This window comes from Accipiter gentilis, chromosome 10, assembly GCF_929443795.1.
Source record: "Accipiter gentilis chromosome 10, bAccGen1.1, whole genome shotgun sequence".
Taxonomy (NCBI): domain Eukaryota; kingdom Metazoa; phylum Chordata; class Aves; order Accipitriformes; family Accipitridae; genus Astur; species Astur gentilis.
Window position 1 is genome coordinate 40,169,808 of NC_064889.1, and position 17,642 is coordinate 40,187,449.

At 48.1% G+C, this 17,642-nt stretch overlaps 1 protein-coding gene across 7 annotated transcripts in view; it reads right to left on the reverse strand.

Moving 5' to 3' along the window:
- Positions 1–16,463, reverse strand: part of RNF213 (ring finger protein 213) — a 55,150-nt gene extending 38,687 nt beyond the window's left edge. For 3 of the 7 annotated variants that reach the window (XM_049813111.1, XM_049813112.1, XM_049813113.1), the window contains exons 1-16: positions 16,333–16,463; positions 14,982–15,118; positions 12,880–13,208; positions 11,643–12,332; positions 9,644–9,825; positions 8,795–8,953; positions 8,322–8,515; positions 7,810–8,090; positions 6,368–6,636; positions 5,142–5,330; positions 4,417–4,615; positions 3,127–3,182; positions 2,673–2,826; positions 2,010–2,165; positions 1,257–1,355; positions 305–427 (exon numbers count right to left, since the gene is read on the reverse strand). In XM_049813111.1, the coding sequence (XP_049669068.1) occupies positions 305–427; positions 1,257–1,355; positions 2,010–2,165; positions 2,673–2,826; positions 3,127–3,182; positions 4,417–4,615; positions 5,142–5,330; positions 6,368–6,636; positions 7,810–8,090; positions 8,322–8,515; positions 8,795–8,953; positions 9,644–9,825; positions 11,643–12,332; positions 12,880–13,208; positions 14,982–15,105 (3,204 nt within the window). In that variant the 5' untranslated portion in view covers positions 15,106–15,118; positions 16,333–16,463. The remainder of the gene's footprint in view (positions 1–304; positions 428–1,256; positions 1,356–2,009; positions 2,166–2,672; positions 2,827–3,126; positions 3,183–4,416; positions 4,616–5,141; positions 5,331–6,367; positions 6,637–7,809; positions 8,091–8,321; positions 8,516–8,794; positions 8,954–9,643; positions 9,826–11,642; positions 12,333–12,879; positions 13,209–14,981; positions 15,119–16,332) is intronic. The other 4 variants (XM_049813109.1, XM_049813107.1, XM_049813110.1 and 1 more) reach the window with 3 other exon arrangements.
- Between the last annotated feature and the right edge of the window lie 1,179 nt (positions 16,464–17,642).

The window sequence follows — 17,642 nt, forward strand, 5'->3', positions numbered from 1 at the left end:
TCCAGTGCTGAGGCATATTCCAGAAAAGCCATATGACACGAATGACACCAGAAACCATGATGGCAAAAGCATTACAAGTATTTTTTATGGATGCTTTATAAATGGATCCTCATTTCCCGATTTCTTGTCGATATTTTTTTTTGTTGGTTTAAACAAACTTTAACAATCCACAGCAACTCAAGCAATAAGAGACTGAATGTGCAATTCTCCTTCCACCACAATGCACATCCCTGTACTATGCAAAAGGATTTCTATGCAACAGGAAATTTGACTTCTTTTCCTACCCTGAAGGAAAATACAATACCTGGCAAGCTGCAGTTACAGCCTCTGTGGCACAATTACTGAAACAGCAGACAATGGAAGAGTCAAGTTGTGCAAATTGGGAGTGCTGACAGCAGTAGACTAAGATTTGGTTAACTGGAGGCTCCTAGAGGGCAAAAGAGAGATTTCTTATCAACTTAAAAGTTTCTAAAGTGTTTCTTCTGAAAGCATGAAGGAGTGTTGCTATTAAGACAATAAAAGGAATTAAGTCGAAAAATTTAAGTTTCCTAGTAGAGCCAAGCATCAGCCCATTTATCCGGGCCTGGAAGAGAGATGGAACACAAATAAATGCTTAGAAAATCTTTTAGATTATTTCCATCTAAAATGTTTGATTACTTTATATGCATCTCTGCAAGCCAAGCTTCCACCAGGAAATATTTGTTTTCTGATTATACCATGAAAATCAACGGCTTAACGAATTTTGCAACTCATGTAGAAACAAGATGAGATATACAAATTCAGTTTAGAAGGGACCTACACAGTGTGTGCATTTGGGAGCCTGGACAACACAGTTTCTGCACTATGAATGAAAAGAGAGAAGTGCCAACTTTTTTTTTTCCCTCTAAATCCTTGGGTGCTTACTTTACACCCACTGTTTCTTAAAACTACATGGATGGTAATTGCTTGAAATGTACAATTTCCTTTAAAGCATTAGGGTATCAGCCACTGCTAGAAGCAGACCAGCACTGCAGCCAGGCTAGCAGGCTACTGGAGTCTCTGACATCCAGAATACAGCATGGTACATTTTCATGTCCAATTTTTGAGCATCCATAACATGGTTTATAACAGCAATGGCAATTTTTATGACCAAAGCCACAGCATTTTCGCTTGTCCATTCAGGCTCTAGAAGCTATTCTGTAAGCACAGCAGAAGACTGTCTATCTGCTCTGAACTTGGCCCACCAGCATGCAGTGACTGACTGTAGTCCACCCTACCTCCTGAATTCTTCTCTCCAGATCTGCAAGCAAAGTTTTCTTCCACCTCTCAGTGAACTGTTCATCTGGAAAGCTGATCTTCACAAATTCATCCCAGGCCTGCAGGTGAGAAGCAAACAAACCCAAAACACTAAGTACTGAGATTTAACATTCAAATAAGAAAATTAGAACTATGCTGAGGAGAGGCCCCACACTCCTCAGACAGTCTGCAGTCCTTTCAGATGTTTCCATCCAGAAGAAAAAAAGAGCAGTCCCAGAGCTGCAAATGGCAGCTTCTAAACCCAAACAGTGTCAAAATGTCCCAGCTGCTAAAGGACACATTTGGATGAACCACTTCCACTTTGATGCTGGACACTGTCTCAGGGAGGACTGAGAGCAGAGTGAGTCAGACTATAAGGAGCTGCTCTGTGCTTTGCCTGCTGGAAGGCCTGAGGGACAGCCAGTAGAACATACAGGGTGAGCAAGACAACAGCTCCAGCTGAACGCCAAGGGGCAGCTCCTCATCACAGCAATGCCTCTTGGAACAGTGAGAAAAAGGAGAAATAAGGTGAGCTGAGCAGCACCAATTATAGCCCTTTGCTTTTCAGCCCAATAGTGTTTAAAACAACGCAGCTTCTCAGCTTGTAGTCTGTACTGCCTGTCCCCATTTCATTCCTTACCCAGCCACAGCAGCTACAGTTCCCGTTAGACTCAAGACTATATGGTTAAGATATGATAAAACACTTTTTATTCATATTATTAGAAGATACAAACCCAGAGTTCCCAACAAAAAGAGAGCGTCACATGCTCCGGGTGTTCTTTCAATAACTTGTCGTTTAAAGCATTTCTGAACCAGGTTTGAACGTGTCTCATAGCTTCAGTAAATACTTCTACCACTGGAACTTCCTGCACAGCGTCTCTTGGAACCTGCTGCACACACAGGAGGAGAAAAAAATTTAAATAAGAACAGTTCAAGCAGGAGGGGAACATACAAGTGATTTAAATAAATATTTCTAAAAAAGAAGGCCTAAATGCATGCAAAGCACAAACATGTCCAGCAACAGAGACCCACCACTACTTGAATAAAGGATAGAGGGAGGCTGGGAAAATGTAATGCTCACAAATAGTTTGGGCTTAAGAACACTTATTCCAGGAAGTCAAGACGACATATGTTTAAGTGAGGAAAAAAAACCAAACCCAGACATAACACAAAACCCACAACAGCCAACCTAGGCATTTAACCTTGTTTTCAATAAGAAGAATCAAAATCACTAAATGATTTCACAACTTTTTGAAAGTACCACAATCTCGGTTAGAGTATTAGAGGTTTTCCAAATTGAGAATGGATACAATCTAAAACCAGTCTGTTGTACCATTTTTGTAGTACTTCTAGATACCTTGCTCATATCAGCCCATGAATGGTTCCTTGCTACTCACCGCTGTGGGCTGAAGTTTGGCAACCTTCGAAATCATCATGGCAGAAGTGGCAGGAATCATGAACCACTCCCCCCGCTTCACATACTTGCAGACCCTCTTGTGCAGTTTGAGGCAACAAGTCAAGCAGGACTGCCAAGAATAAGCTTCCAGAGCTCTGAAAGTCAGGAATAAAGAAGAATTTATTTGCTGCTGGGGGGGGGGGGGGGGGGGGGGGGGGGGGGCGAAAACACACACCACCCCACCAATTTCAGTACAGTGTGGCAACTAACCACCCCCCCTTCCCCCTTAGACGTATTTTTAAAAAGTGTTGCTATCTGACAGAGGGATAGAAATACAGGATTCTTTTATTCACGCAGATTTCAATGCACACATTCAAGCTACAAGCATAACCCCACCCAGCAGGCATCGTGTAAATAAAAAGGACTATGCTCTCATGAAAGTGCACTTCAGTTACCTGTCCTGCTTCTCATCCAAGGTACACAGCAGTGTCTTTAGAAGACTCTCTACTAGCTAAGAACAAAAAGATAGAAATATTAAACTGTGGAAGGCATTTCACACACTGGTTTCTCATTAGTTGAGGGGATGTTGTGAAAGAGGGTATTCAGTATTCTTCCATGCCTTCTCCAACTCTTTTATAAATACTCTATAAAATTGCAAAAATTTACTGGATGTCAGAGTTCACATATAGGTGGCTATTATTTTTACAAACAAAACCTGCACTTCTTAAAATCTAGGGGTTTCAAATTTATTACCATTAGTTGCAACGTCCAGTTCCTGCTGTCATCACACAAATACAAGTGTTTTCACAACAGGCAGGAAAATCTCTCAAACCAGCAGCACCTTGCCCAAACCTCCCAAAGCTGTGCAAAAAACAGTTTCAGGCAGCCATCTGAGGATCTCCGGATTAAAATATTTACCATCAGTAACTAAGAGTAAATTCAGATAAGCAGACCCTTCTCTCATCAATGGCAACATTTTTTGCTACAGATACACCCTCTCATCTCTTCTTAGGAGTCTCCTACTTCAGAGCAACTATTTTTGCTTTTAGCTAAATTAAGCTATTTGTGCTCTGATCTGCTACCAGCGACATTCCCTTCAGTGACAGTCAGTTCTGCTAAAAGGCATACTACAGCCCAGTTTCAGTGTTTATGCCTTAGTTGGTGTCCTTGTTTTGGCTGGGATAGAGTTAATTTTCTTCCTAGCAGCTGTTACAGTGTGGTTTGGATTTAGTGTGAGAATAATGCTGATAACACACTGATGGTTTTGTTGTTAAGTAGCACTTAGGATAAGTTAAGGATTTTTCAGTGTCCCATGTTCTGCCAGCAAGCAGGTGCACAAGAAGCTGAGGAAGCATGGCCAGGACAGCTGACCCAAACTAGCCAAAGGGATATTCCATACCATAGGACATCATGCTCAGTATATAAATTGAGGGGAGTTGGCCAAGAGGGGTGAATCACTGCTCGGGCATCAGTCAGCGGGTGGTGAGCAACTGCATTGTGCATCACTTTCTTCTTCTTGGGTTTTATTTCTCTTTCTGTTACATTCCTTTTCACTAAAATTATTATTATATTTTATTTTAGTTATTAAACCATTCTTGTCTCAACCCATGAGTTTCACTTTTTTCCTGATTCTCCTCCCCATCCTGCTGGGAACAGGAGGAGCAAGCAAGAAGCTGCATGGTTGCAGCTTAGTTGCTGGCTGGGGTTAAACCACAACAGCTGGGTAAAACTGCCAAGAGACAAACCTTAGGACTGTTCCGCAGAAGGTCAACATTCTCTAATCTGTAAGAAACACCTTGAAGAGTAACTAACAAGTCACTGGAGAACTCTTTTATAAATTCAGCCAGGCCCTCCAGGGGCAGCACACTGATCCAGGACTTGACCAGAGTCTTATCCAATTCCATCAAGTATTTCTTCTCTTTCATTAGTTGCAGTAGGGTCCCCCTGGAGAAAAGACAAACCAAAATCTTCAGGTTTTCAAGGTACAAAAGGCTAAGAGCTTGTTCAGCCCACAGAGGACTCATTCTCACTCCAGTGCTTTTTTTCATTTACAGCTGAAGATCAGTAGAAGACCCCAAGACCCAATGATCACAGCAGCAGCGTCAAACTACTGAGCAGAAGCACTCAAGGAAAATAAACTCCAGGTCTTGCTTAGATTCTGCACAACGCATATCATGAGCTGCTTTAACTCACGCCAGGCATCACCAACCACGCAAGCTGCTCCACAGCTTGGAGAATTAAGGGTTGTTTGTGTCTGAAAGGTAATAGACTGCACAGCTTTGCTATACACCATAATTTCTGAGCAACCAATATGTCTGTATTCATATATCCCAAATATCCACCATTAACATGCTATGTTTCTTACTTTGTAAAAACAAGGGAGAGAAAAAAAACAGATAAAGTAAGGTGATCACCACCAACTACACAGCGTCAAGGCACTGGATATAACTAGTAATTCTGGAAAACTCACGTATCTTGCTTCTTCCTTGTTTCAGCAAATGGAAGCCCTTCCAGCCCTGCCCACGTATCTTCTTCCATCGGCAAGTGGTCATGCTGCATAGGAGCAGCAACAAAATGCAGAAGAGGAAGAATCCACACCCACTGGTCTACTTGCTCATCAATGCATCTGTGGCACAAGTTTGTCAGGTGAAGCTTCAAACTAAAAAACAACCAAAACAAACACAGAGTAAAAAAATAGCTTTTTACAGGACTCAAGAATGTCCTTGGCAGGCTAAGGCTTCATGTCATAATTTCATTAGGTACCTTCAAATAACTTCTGGCAATTATTTTAGCTCAATCTTATCTCCATTGAAGAGTATATATAAGGTAAAAGTTTAAGACTCAAAGCTGTTATCTTACTTGAATCTCCCTGCACAAACCCTACTAATACAGCACTAAGAAATGCCAATATTTTATCTACAGTTTCCAAGTGAGCATCCCCCAGTCAGGGATCAGGTGACACATGCACAGAGCCAGGCATTCTAGGGACAATTATTGGCCTCCTTAGTTGAGCTGAAGTACTGCACAGGCCTCCAAAAGGAAATTTAATAGCTGCAGCTGTGCAAGTGAAGAACTAGAAATTCAAGTGCCAGATAAGCAGTTAGATAAGTCTAATAAGCAGGCACTCCGAAGAAAAATCAACAAAAGACATGTAATGATGCACCTTAGAGGGGCAAGAAGAATCAAAATATGGCATTTAAATTTAAATGAGTAAACACATGATGATCCTGATTGCTGGAGTTTGTAAGTATGAATAGCAACAGGTAAGAAGCTAGGAACTGCTTGACAGAAAAGGGTAACAAATAAGATTTTTATATATAAAGGAAAAAATAGTTTTAACTCAAATCTACTACTCTCACAACAGTGACAAGTTGCAATAAGGGGAGTCCTGTTTGGACAAAAGGAAAATATTTTTCACATCAAGAAAAGTATGTGACTGTAAGAGCACCCCAAAGAGGTTGCACAATCTTCATCCCTGAAGTTTTTCAGAACTCAGCTGCAACATTGCCTGGACATTAACCCTGCTTTGAGCAGGAGGATGGAACAGAGACCTCCAAGGATCCCTTCAAATCTGATTTTTTTCTGATTCTCTGACACTAGAGAGTTGAATTCATTATTGTTTTATGACAGGGTGTGATGCCTGCAGGAAAACCAGCCCAGTTAGTTACCTTATAAGTGCTCTAGTAACATACATACCTAGTAACTGCATCAAAAGCCGTCGTGATAGGATGCATGTCATCCAGTATGGCTTGTTTTGACACTTTATCCAAGCACAAGAGGCTACACAGGTCAGCCAGATGGCTTTTAAGTGCTGGAAGCTTGAGCATATCAACTACTATGAGAATGGTGAGCCCCAGAGCTACTTTACTTTTTATTACTAGGTGCTCTTGCAATGCTTTTGCATCTTCTGGAGCAAGGAAAGGAAGAGCTATTTTCATTATGTAGTTTAACAGCAAATCATTCACCTAGGATAAAGAAAGGAAGAAACAAACCAACCACAGCATTAGTTCCCCAACAAGTCTTTTTATTCTGAAGCCATTTTCTTCTACCAGTTACAGTGAGGACACTTGATAGCTCTATACACCCCACAGCACCATGGTGGTACCAAGATATAAGCACACGTGGTACTGACCACCACCAGAACATCTGGTGTAGTACCCCAGTACCTGTGATGGTTTGGTGCCCCTCTCTGTGCTATCAACTCCCACCACTCAGTTACTGCTGCACCTTCCCACACCCAGCAGAGCTGAGGAGCATCAAGGGACCGAGGTAGATCTCAAAGGGAACCGGTTTGCTGAGCAGTTGCACACCCAACACTGCCTTATGTCACCATTACACACCGCCAGCACACTCCAGCTTCCCAGCGGACTCAGGCTTGGCTGGGACTCAGCAAAGGGAGAGAAATTTCTGTTCTTACCCACAGCCCCCAACAGCAACTCTAAAACGACGCCTAGGGGGTCCATAGCACTGTAGTGCTTGGTGATACCAAGATTACCCTTCTGAAAACTGGCAGTGACATGAAACACCTGTGGGCTCTGCTGAGCTGGGCGGGTATGCCATCTTGTGGCCTTTCCTGCATCACAAGGAGAAGGGAGGCTGCAGAAAGCCCTAAGACTGGTCTGAAGCCCCCCAAAAGACATGACATTTCTGCCATAATTCATAATTATGCCAGGTAAGAAATTTAGGACTCCAGAAGCCCTGTCTGCATCACTGCTTAGAACTGGACCAGGACAAGCTTGTCTCAGGAAAAAAAAAAAAAAAAGAAAAGGCAGGTTTAGAATCAAAGACAAGTGCAGGTAAGTTGGTGACAGAGTGACTGGCAGCAAAACTAAAGGGCCAGGCTTAGGAAATGAATATCCAGACACAAAACCCACTCAAGTAAGAAGTCACCACATCACAGCTCTGCTGTTGACCAATATGGGATATTCACAACAGCACCTAATTGCAAAGGTGTAACTGAAATTCCCAAGGCAGACAGTGGCAGTCACCCCAAAAGGATCCCTGCAGAGTCTGTCACACCTGAACTTTTTGAATGGAAAAGCAAAATTAACTCAACAAGGTCAACAGCAAAATTAAAAGTTCTGTGTTTAATAACTGAATGCCTGTTTACTAGTATCTGTTAAAAGAAAACAGATTACCTGCTGTACACCAAAGTTTAACTCTGTCCATAGCGTTGCCCTGCCATCAAATACACATGGTTCTACTGTAACAACATAAAACTGGTTCAGCTGGCAGAAGAAGTTTCTCAGGTTGTTGGGACTCCAGGTTCCAAGAATGCTGAAGATATTTTCTAACATAATATTTGCAGCTATTATCTTCCCTTCCACCACTTCTTTGTTTTTATTGCGAGAAATCATCTTCCAGAAGTTTCTCATTACAGAAGGCTTTGCGCACACAATATCATCATACTGATGCCATTCTAGAATAACCACACAGACAAGAACAGAGGAAAACAGTAATTTGAGAAACATACACACATTTAAGCATAACTTCACTTTCAGCTGTCCACAGAAACACCCCTGCTGACCCATTAGGTTTCCAACTTCAGACAGTGCTGGCTGCTAATAATGCTAGTCCATATGAAGTTAGAGATCATCCCACAAAAAAACATGGATTGTCCCAATATGCAGATCCAGTCAGAAAAGCTCACCTCCATTGTTGAGAATGTCGCCTCTTATAAGTAAGCAGCGATTCACATAAATACTTGATACTGAATGCTTGTAAATAAATTCATAATCCCCTTCACCACAGGTAACCCAATATTTGTAGGGAATGCATTTATTTATATGTTCTTTTGTAAGAGTTACAGTGCCTTCAATGAGGTATCCATGTTCTCCTAGATACCTAGGAAACACAAAACAGAGCAAAGAGAAGCAAAGGACATGTCAGCTGATCTATATACTTCCTTTTCCATGCATCAATCCATTTTTAGTAGGAATGGTGATTATTCTCTCATGCTGACAGTTTTAGAATAGTTATCTCCACTATGAAAACTCTTTGTAGCAATACCTACCTATGGACATACAGCTACATTCTTCTCTATTAAATGAAGTGCCACATTGCATTTTGTTCTCCAGAGCCAAAACACTCCTGGGCCTCTGTGTGACTCAAGAGGGTACTTACTTGGTGCAGTTCAGCTCACAAATGTTGTCCTTCCAGTCTACATAGGGAGAAATGCCTTCAGCCCTGATGAACACTTTATGGGTCTCAGGGTTTAGTTTGAAGTCTTTGGATAATATTGCATGGAAATATACTGTAACACCATCACTTCGGCTCACAGAACTACAAGAATTAGAAAGAAAATAGAAAGAAATCTAATTTTTTACTTTTTTTTTAATTGCACAAATCATTATAAACAAATGAGATTTGAGCCACCAGCTTACTAGATGCAAGACCCATAAGGTCTGTCAGCAGTTCACTCAAACTGATGCTACATAGCAGGCCTAGTGTAAAGCCTAGTGAAAAAAGGAAAAATGGGTTCCTAAAGACAGTATGAAATGCTCTGGCCACCTGCATCTGGGTCACTGCATTAGTAAGCCAACAGGAATTCCTCACCCAGCAGTCACATGAAATGCCTGCACTTTATCCCTTTTCCAGCTCATACACATTAAGCAAAACAAGTTAAAAAAATCAAAACAGCTCTGCACACCATTAATCTAAAGAGTTACATGTGTGAAGCACATGTTGCTCTTAAAAGAAATAAAAGTGCAGTCTTTTTTTATTCATCAGATAACCAAAAAGGTTCAAGTACCAGGTGTACCACATTACCCAGTACATGACCTGTGCTGCAACTCCCATTTTGCATGAGCAGTAGTTCACCTCAGTTTTGAGGCAATTCTATTTCCACATACCCAAGACACATGCAGACCTAATCTTAGTACTTCAATCCCCTGCCTGTCTGGAGTCCTCTAGTCCTCCTCGCACCAAATCCTGTAAGTGAAGAATGCTGGGGAGCAGCAGTGGTGTTCTCACCTTTCTTTAACCTTATCGACACGTTTCTGGTTCCTTTGTTGCTTTTTCTCCTTGCAACTGCCTGCTACAGTTGAAGCACCATCTTTTCTAGCAACTTCAGGTCCTTTGGTCTGACTTGCCTTCTCAGTTACTTCATGCATTTTCTCACTTGGGGTCATCTTTTCCTCTTTTGTGACTTCATTCTGCAATAGGAAGACAGACAATGCCCAATTAAACAGGAGACCCTGGAACTACAACATCCACAGAAATATCCAACATCTCTTCAGACGGTGGGGATACCCAGAAATCACAGCATACCAGCTAGCTTCACACTGCTGGCAATACTAATCCCTCGCTGAGGGAAGCTACTGGTTACAAAAAACAGCACGTGATTGCAGGAGGAATCCAACCCAAACACTTTAGCAAGAAATCAGGTCAATAAGCCACAGGTCCCCGGAAGATGGGGCGTAAAGAAAATGAAAGATAACCAACAGTAATTTACAGCTTAACAGGCCTGTTGGTGAGTGCAGCACAGGCACCTACAAGGCACAAAGATCTCCTCGTTAGAGAAGACCCAACAGAGCTCACTAGAAGAGCTGGCTGCAGAAGAGACAAGTTCACAACTCCTAGGGGTAAACGGGCAACCACTCAGTGAGAGCACTGTGCTAGAACTAACACACAGGAGAGAACAACGAAGAAAATAAACACTTTGTAGTGTTCCCTGCTTTCTGCCCCGTGATAGGTTGACCCTGGCTGGATGCCAGGTGCCCACCAAAGCCATTCTATCACTCCCCCCATCCTCAGCTGGACAGGGGAGAGAAAAATGTAACAAAAAGCTTGTGGGTCGAGATAAGGGCAGGAGAGATCATTCACTAATTACCATCACGGGCAAAACAGACTCAGCTTGGGGAAAATTAGCTCAATTTATTACAAATCAACCAGAGTAAGGTAATGAGAAATAAAACCAAATCTCAGAACACCTTCCCTCCGCCCCTCCCTTCTTCCCGGGCACAACTTCACTCCCAGATTTCTCCACCAAGCCCCCCCCCCCAGTGGCACAAGGGGGACAGGGATGGGGTTTACGGTCATCAGACATTATTTTCTGCCGCTAAGCCTCCTCAGGGCGAGGGCTCATCACACTCTTCCCCTGCTCCAGCATGGGGTCCCACCCACGGGAGACAGTCCTCCACGAACTTCTCCAATGTGGGCCATTCCCACGGGCTGCAGTTCTTCACGAACTGCTCCAGCATGGGTCCTTTCCACGGCGTGCAGTCCTTCAGGAGCACACTGCTCCAGTGTGTGTCCCCCACGGGGTCACAAGTCCTGCCAGAAAACCTGCTCTGTGGGCTCCTCTCTCCACAGATCCGCAGGTCCTGCCAGGAGCCTGCTCCAGCACAGGGTTCCCACGGGGTCACAGCCTCCTTTGGGAACCCACCTGCTCCGGCATGGGGTCCTCCACGGGCTGCAGGTGGAGATCTGCTCCACCGTGGACCTCCCTGGGCTGCAGGGGGACAGCCTGCAGGGTTGTCACCAGGGTCTTCACCACGGGCTGCAGAGGAATCCTCGCTCCAGCGCCTGGAACATCTCCTCCCCTCCTTATTCACTGACCTTGGTGTCCGCAGGCTTGTTTCTCTTACATGTTCTTATTCCTCTCTCTGGCGGCTGTTTTCTGCGTTCCAACTTTTTTTTTCCTTCTTAAAAATGTTATCACAGAGGCGTTACCACTATCACTGATTGGCTCGGCCTTGGCCGGCGGTGGGTCCGTCTTAGAGCCGGCTGGTATGGGCTCACTCTCTCTCAAACACAGGGGAAGCTTCCAGCAGCTTCTTACAGAAGCCACCCCTGTAACACCCCCCCCCTCCCCCCCGCTACCAAAACCTTGCCACACAAAACCAATGCATCCCCATATCCTCAGCCTCGCGGTCTTCAGCTTTACTGAAAGCACGGAAGAATCAGAAAGCAAAATTTTGCCCTGCTCAACCAAATACCCACCAGAGCCTTCGTTCACTCGCACGCTTACCTTGGAAGTCAAACAGCTCACTTCCTGCCTGGCATCTTGTTTATCCTTCCCAGCCTGTGAGCTTTTGACCACAGGTGGAGTCTTTGCACCTTGACTTCCATCTTCAGCACGAGGAGTTGCAGGCTTACTTTTAGGCGCTCCCGTACCAGGGGACAAGCCAGAGGAAACGCTCCCTCTCTCCCCTGTTGAGGCCAGTTTCTTACTGCTGCCTGAGGACTGGGAATCTGGTCTGGTTTCTGGAAGCTGGCCAGCACCAGGGGAACAACTGCCCCCTTCCACGTTATGCCTGACCGTTTCTCCGCACACTGTGGTACTTTCACCCCTCACCTTCTCCTTTGGGGCCGCAGAGCTTGGAGGAGGAGGGGCAGCCACATTATCCGTGCTGCTCTGCTTTGGTGGGGTCATCACATCCACACTGCTGTGACTGCCTTCTGCAACCACTTCCAGACTTCCAGCTTCCTTTCCCAAGTGACCCAACACCCCACCGCTTTCACGTGCTCCTCCACTGTCACCAGCAAGTACATCAGCACCCGCTTGGGCTACTTCACTGCCCGGGGTCTGGATTTCTTGTGGAATAACACAGGTATCAAGCATTTCTGTCATTTGAGCTCGTGCTGTGCTTAGAGGAGGCAGAGAGTCCTGCTCCCCAGAGCTGGAAGGACCCTTCTTTCCTTTATTCTTCTTCTTTTTCTATTTAAAAAAAAAAAAAAAGGCAACACAATGTCTGTTTATTCATTGTCAAACAGAAATTCTTTGTCACCTCCTCTACTGCAGCCAGTACCAACATCTTCCTGCTACACTGGCTTAATGGAGAACAATCAGGAAGAGAAGGGACAAGACCAGCTACCATCTTCTGTAGTAGGTGAAATGCAAGTTCCTCTTGAGAATGCTGTAGTTTTAATATTCAAGACTTTCTCAGCAGGAACATGGAGCAGCACTGGGCATGATGCTCACTAACAAGATCACACCAATTACTAAGCTGAATTCTGTACTGTTTCCCTCAATGCAGCAAAGGTACTGTTAGGGGGAGCTGTACCACTCGGCATATCAGCTGTCTGCATACGCAACGCTTAACGTAAGCAAATGCATCTACACTTTGCCTAGGAACACAAGCAGCAGCATCCAGATGCAGGCCAAAGGGATTCGTGCCGACGCAGCCCAGACTCATTGCTTTACAAAAGAGCGCGCAACAAGTTACCAGCTGCCACTGCTCTTCAGCACTGACAAAGAGCCTTACCCTCTTCCGTGACTTCTTGGGAGAATCACCGGCCGTGCACTGAGGTGCGGTCTTTGAGCTATCACTTGGAGCTGTCACACCCTCTGGCAGCGATGCTCCCTCTTCCTCCTTCTCCTCCTCCTGTTTTTCAGTAGAGGAAGGAGGCCCACCTGAAGTGCATTCAGATGTGATCTCTGAAGTATTGATCAGAGGTCTTGCATTCTCCATCAGTGATCCCTCCTCCGTTGTTTCAGTGGTGGAAGAAGGGCCATTAGCACATTCTCCCCTCACCTGTTCTCCAGGCTCCACTCCTGTATCAGGGAGTGGAGCGGGCTTCACCTCTCTTCTTTCTGCAATGGAGGCAAAGTTCATTGTTAAACTAGACAGTAAGAAAGAAAATAGTTCTCAGCTGGTGGCAAGCAAGCAGAATATGCACTGACTAAATGTATCAGTTGAACACAGAGGAGTTGCTTTGCTGTTCCCTGCACAGCAGCTACCACTAGCAAAGACACCATCCTCCCTAGCACAGCCTCCTTCCCTCTCCAAGGCCCCTGCTGTCAGTAGCAGAATAATTAAGATAAGAATGAGGTATTGATCTATCCCTATCCTATCTTCAGCTAACATGCTACTGGACAAAGCAGCAGGCACCAGGAACCACAACTGCCTGTAAAAATGCTCAAGGACCTTTAAGACATGCAGTGACAGTACATGGGCACTTGTCACCTTTCACCGCCTTCTGGACTGGCCATGTGAATTCTACCACGCAACTGAGTGCTGTGCCCAGGAAGGCATGGGAAACTCCCTTTTTATTTTCAACAGTTTCATCCAGCCCTTAAAACCTGTGAAAAGGCAGCTCAGATCCAAGCCAGGCATCAGAGTAGATCTCTACCTTCTGCAGACCTGTTCCACAGGCTCTTCAGCACTGCCTCTAACCCAATTTTGTGAGCAAAAGCTTTTAACTTCTTGGAGTGGAGATCAACCAACACCAAGAGACATTGATTTCCTCTCAGTATTTTTTGGGAGAAGGAGCACAAAAATCACAGTGAAGGTAGCTCACAGCCCCTTTGAGTATTACAGCCCAAAGGCTGCACCATGCTTAATGACAGCTGGTTGTTTTGTACCTCAAGCAGGCACCCTTTGCAATATAGTTTCACATCCAATTTACTATCATGCCGTTATCTGAAGAGTTTAAACTCTTCCGTGAGCTCTTCCTGCTCCTCAGTGACTCTGTTGACAGGGCTTGACCTGCACACATTTACTTGGTGGAACTCCCTGGTCCCCCAGAGAGCATATTGGTAAAGCACTACAACTCCTTCCACCTTTAATCATTGCCAGAAGCCGGTACAAAGCTTTTGGACCACCAGAACAGATTCTTTGGATGTTTCTCCATCATTTAAGAGCTGGGGATCCTGGCTTTGTGCCCTTGCCATTCTGGATTGCAGAGGGATGTGCTAAGAATTGATCTTGTCAAGACTACAGCAGGCTGATTCTGATTTAGTGTATTCTTTCAGGATCCCACTTCTTCATATCAACAAACCAAAAGCAATTCCGGTGGCCCAGTTCATTCTCTCTTTAAGCAAATAAAGGATTAGGAAATATTTCCCGCAGTGTAACTGCATTAATTGTGTACTTGATTCTGTTATTGTTCACATAGGCAGAATTAGCATGTTATCAAGCAGAAATTCAGGGAGTGAATTCTAAACCTAACAATAAGCTGAAGATAGGAAATTCTGGTTCAAGAGGGACTAGAGTGCTCTTTGTAATACAGCATTCCATAAAAATGGCACCAGTTCATTGGCAAAACAGAAACTAGTTAAACACTGCAGATCTGAGTGTGGAGAATGTGCGTAGGAGGTGTCAGCAACTGACTCGCTTCTCTCTCCGTCCCCTGCCAGTCACTGCAAGGCGAGGAAAACTCCCTCTCTGGCCAGTAATGCATGGGAAACTTGAGACGGGAGCAGCACGTAATGACCTGGCCAGAGCAGAGCAGCCCAGACCTACACAAGCACTGGGGCTAACACAAGAACCAGTGGACACCCGCAGCCACTGGTCACCGTGCAGCCCCAGGGCATGCCAGGCCCCCCACATCGTCCCCAAGCTCACCCCACATCGCACCCTCGTACCTGAATCCTCGTCCCCAGTGCTGGCGAAGGGAGCCATCTGGGCCCCACACTTGCTGCAAGAACCAGGAGAATCATCCCCAGAAACAAAGCGACACACACGGCACTTCATGTTTCCCAGCCACATACACCACGATAAGCTTTTCGGAGCCACAGAGGGAGAGAAAAGGATGGGGCAGAGAGAGAAATAGAAATATTAACGTGAAGTAATGAACCTTTGTCACTTAACCTTCCTCCCGGCTCTGGTTTTATTTTCAGGAAACAAAAGGCCCTCAGCGGCGGGGGCTTCGCCGGCCGGGCCCCAGCAAGCAGCCGCTTCCCTCAGCTGCTTCAGGAAGGAACCACAAACACTTTACAAAATAAACAGATAAAACCAGCTACTCCACTCTGCGCAGAGACCTTCTAAAACTAAAGGCGCTTGGGAAGGCGCCAGACCCGGCAGGGCACAGCGAGGGCAGCGCGGCCCAGCGGGCCCTGAGGCGGGACGAACCGTATATCCCGCCGCCAAGGCGGGCTCCGGCGGCCTCACTGGCAGGCCCCGCTCCCTGGCTCCGACAGCCCGGAGGTCTGCAGGGTGCTGCTCCCGCCAGGCAGTGCCCGGAGCCCCGTTCCCCCGCCGGGCTGCACCGGGGGAGGGCTGGGGCCGGGCCGGGCCTGGACCGGGACCCTCGGGCCGCAGCCCCCCGCCCTCACCTGCACCGCCCGGGGCGGAGGCGGGGCTAACCCCCATTGGGCGGAGCCCATATGCAAATGAAGCGTTGTTCGTTCCCCGCGGAGAAACGCCAGCTCCCCCCCTCTGCCGGGTAGATATGCAAACGAGCCGAGTGGATAGGCCAATGGCGTGGCGAAGGGGCGGAGGAATGCAAATGAGGCCCGTTAGGTGATGGTTGGCGGGCAAGGGGCGGGGCTGTCTGTGGCTCTCAGCCTGAGCGGGGGGGGCGGGGTCACCGGGGTCACCGCGGGTTGGGGGCGAGGATGCCCGGGGCGAGGATGCCCGGGGCGGGCGGGGGAGCGCCGGTATGGCCGGGGTGCACGGCGGGGAGGACCGGGATCACCAAGGGTAGGGGTGTCCCGGCTGGACGGGGAGGGGACAGGAGGAGAGGGTGCCCAGGGGACGGCCGGACGCACCGGAGGGTCGGGGCTCACCGGGGAGATCGGGGCTTACCGGGGGTCTGCAGCGGGGCCCGGAACCCTCAGCGTGCCGCCCGGGGCCCGGCAGGGGAGCCCCCCCGCGCTCGCCCGCACCGGAGCCCCCGTGCAAGCCCAAGCCCCCGGTGTCCCACCCCACCCCGCAGCGCAGCCCCGCCGCCCGGGCCCGGCCCGCCACCCTCCGGTCCCGGCAACGCAAACTCACCGACGGACCGGGGACCGAGCCGGGGAAGCGGCACTTGCAGCGCCCGCTCCGACGAGCCGAGCCGCCGCCGCCGCCGCCCCTCCGGTAAAGTTTCGCTTTTCCGCCGAGCCGCCAAGTTTCGTTTCTGGGACGTCACCGCCACCGCCGCCCCCCGCCCGGCCCCGCCCCGCCCCGGCCAGTCCCGCCTTCCCCCCCCCCCGCCCTGCCGCTGTCCGTCCCCCCCCCCCCCCCGCTCCGCCACCGGGGACCTGGGCGTCTGCAGGCGGCAGCGGTGCCCGAGAGCGGGCCGGGCCACCGGGCATCCTCCCGGGCACCGGAGAAGCGCAGCAAAGGGCCGCTGCCGGTGGGAGGGGGGGCGGATGCTTTGCTTTCCCCGGGACCCCCAAACCTCGGCCGGTACCTCCGCACCAAGAGCTTTCCAGCCCGTTGTGGAGGCGGCTGGGAGGAACCGTGGTGGCCACTTCTAGCCCGGAGCTGGATGCCCGCTGCCCGCTCCGGCTGCCCCCGGGGAGGGGGGGCCGGGCCTGGAGCTCAGCCCCCTTCTCTCCCTTCTGACCCCAGATTCAGCAGCTCCCAGATCTCCAGCAAAGCCCCTCTTTTTTTCTACTTTGGGCTGGTAGGGTGGAGATAGACCAACCTCCAACTCCCCCCCCCCGCCGCCACTGCCTGGAGGGAAACGTCCCTCCGGCCACGATCGATCGCTTCTTGTGGCCGTCCGGTCTCGGAGCGGCTGCAGTAACGCAGGCAGCAAATGGCCATAAACAGGCTCCTCTGGAGCGGGGCCGCGGGGTGTTTCACCCCTCTGTTGAATGCACGTGCCCCCCCCAGACGGCGCAGAGATGCAGGATAGGGCCTGCCAGCAGCGGCGGGGAGGGCAAGTGTGTTGGAAGAAAAGATAACGTGCCGGATCCAACAGTCGAAAGCGGGGATGCGGCTGTCACCCCGTCCCCCGATCCAAGTGGGACCAAGCTGACCTGATCGTCGCTAGCGCTCACACACTCACCCGCCCACACGAGTTCACGTACACATGCTATTTACACACGACCGGCCTTTTTTACCCCCTTACCCCTCTCTTTTCCCACTCTTGTTCCTCCCAGCATCCCCGAGCAGGGGGTTTACCTGAGCCCCCTCCTGCCGCTGTCTCGCTGAGCTCCTCTCTGGGCATGCGGAGCAGCTTCCACAGCACGACCTCAGGCAGCGCAGGGCTGCAGCCAGCTGCCACACAACATGAAGAGAAATGGGTCGAATCTGTCCCGTCTCTGCGCTGGTCGCTCCTTGTCTAGGGAGACAGATAGATGGATGGGAAGAGA